Source organism: Schistosoma mansoni, chromosome 3 (assembly GCF_000237925.1).
Source record: "Schistosoma mansoni strain Puerto Rico chromosome 3, complete genome".
In the NCBI taxonomy this organism is placed as follows: Eukaryota; Metazoa; Platyhelminthes; class Trematoda; order Strigeidida; family Schistosomatidae; genus Schistosoma; species Schistosoma mansoni.
In genome coordinates this window covers 3791083-3799119 of record NC_031497.1, presented here as the reverse complement: position 1 = coordinate 3799119, position 8037 = coordinate 3791083, and the positions used below count along the sequence as shown (strand labels likewise).

Sequence of the window (8037 nt, the reverse complement as noted above, 5' to 3'; positions counted from 1 at the left end):
TGACCAAGACCTTTATCCATGTCATTGCTAAAATCCTTCTGACTTTGTATACAATAATTGTTCATCGTAAACCCGAGCAATCGGTCCCTGCCACAAAAGACAACTAGTTAATTGCAACAACTAGTTGTTGCAAAAGTTTCAAGAGACAGCAATCAAATTGATTCCCAGCATGACAAAGCTGCCGTATAACGAGAGGCTGTCCAAACTAAATGTATTTCCTTTGTAATACAGGCAGAACAGAGGTTACTTTCCCAGAGAACCACAAACGAATGGAACTCATTACCTAAACATAATATTGAAGCTCCACCTCTGGACGTTTTAAAAAAACGTCGAATAAACTGAGGGAACACCACTGCCAGGACTAACATAGGCCACTCAAACCCTTGTCCTTTTCTAACTAAAACTGATAAAAAGTACCAATGACAAGTAATGTTTATGCCGAATTTTCCAATATTGAGGCTCGAACAAGCTTATCGTAAGTAATTTCTCAAAAGTAGTTTCAACCTCAGGTGTTATTTTAAGAAAATCAACTATGCCGTATCCATTGCTTAAGGTGATACTGCATGTTTTCTCTGCAACCAAAATATTCCTGCACTTATGCCGAAATTTAACTACTCAAGGTCAATGCTGAGGAAGTTGCCGAACGGTGTTTTTCGAGGAATAATAGCTTTAAGCGCTGGTATAATTACTTACAAATATCATCCATTTGTTGGTACAATAGTTTACGCAAGTTCCGCACAAATTCTCGCCTAAATTTTTCAGTGTGAAGGTGTTAGTATGCAGCCCACTATTAATGATGGTGACTATCTAGTTGTTGAAAGACTCTCAATCATTTTGGGACGTATTACAAGGTATAATGCACTCAAACAATCATTCTACTTATAGAGGAGATGTTGTTATTGCTTGTCAACGCAGGAAGTATGATACTACGCATGTTCTAAAGCGTATCAAGGGTCTTGGCGATGACCGAGTTACTTTCTGGGACAAGAACCATAGGGAAATTATCGCTAAGCAGGTAAACACAGCACCTCCCAAAATTCATCAAGATTGTATGGTTTCGGTCAGTCGCCAAGGACTTCTGTGCCTATGCTTCTACAAGTTATTTCTGAATACTAAAAGCGTTCCCTATATGCAGTAGTGAGAAAATACTCCACATTGTCCTTAAAACAAAGAGTATTATATTTATGATCAGATTCATTTGTCTAGTTTCAAACTCAAGCCTTCTGTTTGTTTGAGACTGGTAACTTTATGAATCAAACCAAAGTTTTCCATAAACGTCAAGTTATCGATAATTTTTCTACCTTATGTCACTTAACTTTGGTAAAGGGAACAAGTGTTTGGAAATCATAATTCTTATATTGGATCGCCATAAGTAAGGTGGACGTGGAAATCGACTAAAAATTCGTAGCTGCCGTTGACTTAACGATTCCAGGGGGACCATTCACTAAAAACAGCCCTGCATTCACTATATAAGATATGTCTCCATTCAAAAACACCCTTCCAGCCTTCGCTTGTGCACATCAGGTGAATACAGGAGATAAAGTCGTTATTTTCAAAATAAATCAGATCTTGTTTTGTTCGTTAAAATCTTCATCAATTTTTTAGAGCAATATGACAGTGTAAATGTCAAAAGAGAGGCGCTATCACTAATTGACGTATTAAAAATCAGGAGAAACAAATGGAAAGCAGAATAAGGTATTAGGACTCGTAAGACGCACAAAATGTTAAGCAAATACTTTTGTAACTATCTGACTTAATTATGTTATTATCATCACAGGTCTCTAATCGTCAGTTTTAGTTTTCTCACAAACTAACTAATAGAACTAAACCATTACCCACATCTATGATTAATAACCTAAAGCTGCATAAATTTATTGTATGCAGTTTTTCAACGAAGACATTCCTTCCATCTTTTACCATGGTTCTAACGATGTAGTTTGTAATTGAGCTGAACACTTGTTCCTACTTCATAGTTTAAAATTTCACTATTAACAATACCCCAAGTTAGTAGTTCTTGTTTTATATGAGTAATGATGGTTAAAAACACTTGAGTAGATAACTGCTAATGTTTTTAAAATGTTATCTCTGTCTCATATAGCCGCTTATTAATCAGTTGAAATCCGATTCTTAGTGTTGTGTAAAAAAACAAATGAGTCTTTGGTCACATTAGTCGTCTACCAACATGGGGTTCAGACGTATATTGTACCCCCTTCAACTAGTCTATTTCGACTTATTGGGAAAACTGCCACGTTAGTCATTTTGAATAGAGTAAATTAATCTTACGGATATTCGTACTAGGTTATTACTTTGAATAATAAAGTTAGTCATTGTAAAACTGATTTTTACGAGTTTATTTTATTTATTCATACACATAAACATTGGTACAACAAGGCATCAAATATATATGCGCTGCTATCCATCCTTCGATTTTTGTGAGGGTTGCGATTCTGCCTGGGCATCCAAACCGAGCAGATCGTTTTCCTAGGAGGCCACTCCTCCAGCCTTTGATCTAGAGGTCTAGGCTACAAGGCAGTGGGGCAACGTTAGAAGATGCAGTCCATAGTAAACGGTGACCATCAATAGGTTTACACGTCATTTGTTCCCTCAGGATCCTCGAGCCAATGTGCACTATTGGTTTAGAATCAGGGTTTTCCAACTCCCTAGGTGGATCTTCCATACCCATCAACCCGGTTAAAACGCCAGATATTCGCTTTTCGTCCTCTCGATTTCGCAAACAACAACTCTACTGCTACTTCCCTGGAAGTGACTGTATACGCGTGGCCATGTGGGAGCATTTCGAGAGGTGAAGTGGACTTTCCCCACTGTCGACCGTACCAGAGTGTTCGGGGGAGATTTTCACGAATAACTAGGATAATTAAGATCAGCAACTGTAAACCACGAAAGACTGAATAAAATTGATCGTTAAGGTTATGGTATCTACCCTGTTTCATTTTAAGTACTTAAAGAGTTATATATATCTTAGTTGTCATTTTCGACACTGACAGATGATTTTAATCTCTTTGTTGTTTTTCGTTACCGGTGGAATTAAGAAATTTACTAGTTTGAAAACATCTTTTCAATGTAACAATTTGAGTTAACATGGCATTCAAACCTCTCTTTATTCATAACTATGCATTTTCACCCATAGTAATTTGTCTTAGTTTAAAGTAACGTATAGAATGGTAGCGATGTAAAAGAATTAATAATGTATTGACGCAACTCTCTCTTCTCAGGTACCTCGAGGTCATGTTTGGTTAGAAGGTGATAATACATTACAGTCATTAGACTCAAGGTCTTATGGCCCCGTCCCCGTTTCTCACTTAGAATACAAAGTATTTCTCCGTGTATGGCCGTTAAGTCACTTTGGACTCCTTCAAACACCAAAACCTGCTACTTGCACAACTGGTGAACCATACGACCCTGAATTTGTACAACGTGGTTTTAAACGAAGAGGAGAACAGGAAAAAGATCAGGAGTTTTGATAACCATGTGCGTAGGGTTTTTTATATTTTATTAGACTCTTAATTATTGACGACCGCTATTGGAATTTTTCTAGTTGTTAATACCCATATTCGGGAATGTTGTTCAGAGAGATTATGTGGATCCAATGTCTTCCATTTACACTTTATTTCATTCATAACATTCTGTGCTGTACATATTTCCTTTAAGTTATTGCACTTTTTTGTGAAAATTATTTCCGTTGGTTTGAATTTGTGAAGGTTTACTTTTATTTGTAAATTATTGACTTTCATGTGTATAAAACGCTCTCATTCCAGAACCCATGTACATACCTAGGAATATTCGATACTGGAAGAGAAAGTACGAAAGCTACTAAATATTCTTTTCTAGTTTCTGCTTGTCTCAACCAGGGATCTTTATATCCATTTGCTGTTTCTCAATATATTTTTCTAAGTTCTCAGACTAAATACTGACGAGAAGTAGATGTATGCAAAAAGTTACCAACGGTAGAAATTTTAAGAGCTCTGAGTCGCTAGCATGTAAAACCGTACTAAAATTACAGCTAAAGATCCAGATGTTTTGGTTATTTTACTAATGGAAAATGTTGAAACATGACAGAGTATATTCTATTGTCCCCTCATGTCTGGTCTGTCAACCAGTCGATCTTTTTTATTTTATTCAATTACAGCAGATTTAAATACCGTCCTTGCAACATTTAACTAATATTAGGTTATAACAAATTTGTTGTATTATATATTATCAATCTCATGACTCATTTAGCTCCATATCTAAGTTTAGAATAGATAATACAGCTTAATTTGATAGAAGAGTGTATCTACTCAGCAGAATGATAGAGCCACCTTAGGAATTAACTGTATGTGACTGACAATAAAATTGGCAGCATGATCGAAAGAAGGTTGCATAGTATTTTGCGCATTCAATATCCATCAATATATTAACTCGTTCTCACCTGACAAAAGTAGTCAATTTAGGCAGTTTTAGGTTCTGCTATTTTCTAGATACAGTTTCGTCTCAAATTAGTTTACACATACCTGTCTACTTGTTAGTAGTTAAACCATTGTAAAAGAAAGATTTTATCCGCGACCCCACTGATTTGAATTTCCGGAAACAAATGAAAATCGATTTTCGTCATACTCAAATAGTCTTGTGGACCAGCTTAGTCATCAATAAACCTTTACTCAGTAATCCGAATATGCAGAGCATATTGACGATGTGCACTTCTCTCAAAATCCAGTCATTATCACCATAATGAAGGTTGATGTCTTATATCGTTTAACTGGGGATTTCATGAAACTGCTTTCAAGTATTTATCATCAGTTTTACTAATAAGTGAAACCCTCGAAACACTGTTTGTTAAAATAACCTCGAAGGGGAACATTGCGTGTGTTAGTTTTAGTCTGGATTTCGAGGTAACCCGGGAGTTCAGTCTTGTATAAAAATCTTTTCATTGTAAGACGACCATAAGACCTGGAGAAATTAATCAATTGTTAACGGTCAAAAAAATAGCAAGTCGTGAAAGGTGAGTTATAATTAATATAAGTTTGGGGCAAGCTGGTCCCACTCTTGTTTAGAGATCGAGCTATGACCAGTGAAGATGAGTGAAGTAGAATTGAATACGCAACGTAATGTTCCATGTTCAAACTAGGATCCATACCGTCAATCATGATGCATGGACGATAATAAGGTCACTGTCATAAGATGAAATTATTCTCATACTCTAGCTAACAGGATAATCAGATACTGTTTGTCCATTTCAGAGAAAAGAATGACTCATATCTTAGGACTCTTGAGCCATATTTATAATAGTATGCTTTTCTTACTACCACTGACAATGCTGCTATTTCGACTCCTTAACATTCATCTTGTTAATTTCATGTTAATTTGTTAATCTGGCACGGTATAGGTTAACATGTATTTCTCTCTAAGTGTACGTCGATTCTGACCGACATACTGAGAGATTTCATTGCATGACGTTTTAAAACGAACCATTTAAGGAAAAATATAGCTCACCGATTTCGAGTCCTGACACACTGTATCTAGTTAAGCATTGTCATCTTTCTATAAACAATTTTATTCCAATCGCTTGGACAAGTTGTTTTCTACTAAACAAGCTTACATGTAATTGTCGTCATCGGATCCATTTCTCTGTCACTTTGACTTCATTTTTTTTTAATTTAAAAAAGCAAAACGACATATAATCCGTCACTAAGTATATTCGTTTAGTTACTTAATGTAGATTTCACAACAAAAGATATTGATTTTTGAGTTGAATATTGTTTAACTTAATTGCAGTTAGGAAGCCTGAGCGACCTTAATAGTAAATTTATTTATGTAGTAATAGATTCGTAATATTTTTTGGAAGAAATGTAGGTCACTTTATATGCATCATATACTTCAATCATTTTTGAATAAAATAGCAATCTTTATTTAATGTGTAACACCTTAGAGTTTATTATATTAACTTAGCAATATGTTTTGTAAAAAAAATATTCAAATAAGTAAACATAAGTTCCGTTGTTGATTTAATATGTTACTAGAACAAAATCTGCTTGATAATACTAAATGACAGTCTATAGTGTAGCATCTGTTAGTTACGCAACATGGTTATTCATTCTGTTATTTCACGAAATATTCGATAAAAGTCGCAATAGCGAGATATCCGTCTATCAATTAAGGGACGAGTATACTGCGCGGCAGTTCGCTCTGTTCTACTTTACGGCTGCGAAACATGGCCATTAAGAGTAGAAGATACTCATAGGTTACTAGTATTTGACCACAGATGCCTTAGAAATATTGCTCGCATCTGCTGGGATAACCGGGTAAGTAATAGTAAGGTTAAACGCAGGGTATTAGGGAATGATGGTAAATCAGTTGATGAGGTCATGAATCTTCATCGACTGAGATGGTTGGGCCACGTGTTACGTATGCCTGAACACCGATTACTACGACGCGCAATGCTGATTAGTGTAGGGGATGGTTGGAAGAGAGTTAGGGGCGGCCAAACCAAAACATGTCATTAGTGCTTGAAGTCACTAACTTCTAGTCTGAGCCATGTTGGCAGATGCAGACTACCTGGTTGGGGTCCTCGTGACTATCGTGACCAATGGTTGGAGACTGTGACATGGCTCAGAAACGATCACAATGGCGTAGGTGTATACACTCCCTGTTTTCCCTTAAACCTTGAGATTAAAATTGCTTCATAACTTTTTTCCTTCCTATACTATATCCTTATATAAAACCTATCTTTTATATGCTACCACCACTAAATTAATTCTATGAATCCGGTGTTGATCTTGTTGTGCTAACGAGGTATGGCAACTTGGACCGATGCATATATGTGCCTGGTCCTACGTTATAGCTGACTGACTGCAATAGCGATTATGTTCCAAGATAATGTAAGTTATAGACGTTTACTTCAGTGTAAATAAAGACAATTCTTGTGTAAGTAAACTTATACTATTTAAACTTGGATTAATGTTAATTTGGTTATTTATTCTCTGAAGAAGTGGCTTACACTGAGTCACGAAACGTCAGAAAATCTAATTTTTCTACTCATTGGGATATTACAAATATATTAATTTATTTATAACAATCTACCCAATGCTCAATTTATTCAAAATTATCAAATCAAAACTTGTTAATGACACCTACAAACCTGAACTAAGTTAACAGAAATAAAACTACTGATCAATAAATTTAGTGATGATACTAATAGTTATTAAACAAGAAAAGTTTAGGTTGACAGTCCCTTAAGGATTGGGTAAATAATGAATCAAAGTGAAAACTGATTTTCTATTGAACTGAGTTAAAATAATCAAATCTAACCAATCTTTTCTTCTGTTAACAACTTGTCTGAAATGAATGTAGAAAGATGCCAATCATGGAGAAAGTAGTTATTATACAATATTTACTTAACGAGGTATTATCTTTTTACCTAAACTTAATTGTACTCAATTATTTCATTACAAATAGAATAAAATAATAATGTTTACCTGAAAATGACCGAGAATCACTTTAATTGAAAAACTAGTCATTTAAAAATTGGGTCAACGGATAGTCTTCTATTTTTTTGTTGACTGACAATTCACTAGGTGGCATAAAAACTTAAAATAAATAATATTGTTTAACTTTAGATCTCAGATAAACTTCAGCTTATACGTGACTTTGGCATTAAGTTTACATTGGTGATTACTAGTCTTCATAATCTTAGATTCTTCAGTTTTAAAAGTTAGCATTGTTGTCGATGAGTTCCGGTGAATTAGTATCTCCCTTATTATTCTACTGTTTTCAGTATAGTCATGCAAGTAACTCGCTTTAAAACAAGAAATTAACAAGAGTTAAAATCGTCGAAATGTTCCGATGAGTTACAATATTCAAGAAAACATTTCGAAAACTAAGAGTATACTCCAAAAATGGTCTACAATAGTCTCCTGTCAGATCACAATGAAAGAAGTGGTCAAACTGTTTGAGAAAAAAATCCTGTCGGACAAATTCATCAAATCATATTTATGAGAATATGGAGATCTAAATCGACAAACAAGACATGAATATGTTTGA

General features: G+C 35.0%; 1 protein-coding gene across 1 annotated transcript; it reads left to right on the top strand.

Moving 5' to 3' along the window:
• Window positions 1-597: 597 nt before the first annotated feature.
• Smp_018430 (mitochondrial signal peptidase (S26 family)) lies at window positions 598-3482 on the top strand (the record flags this gene model as incomplete). Its single annotated transcript, XM_018798938.1, has 3 exons — window positions 598-851; window positions 886-1015; window positions 3234-3482. Exons 1-3 carry the CDS (start codon window positions 778-780, stop codon window positions 3480-3482), a joined length of 453 nt encoding a protein of 150 aa, XP_018650777.1. The 5' UTR covers window positions 598-777.
• Window positions 3483-8037: the final 4555 nt, after the last annotated feature.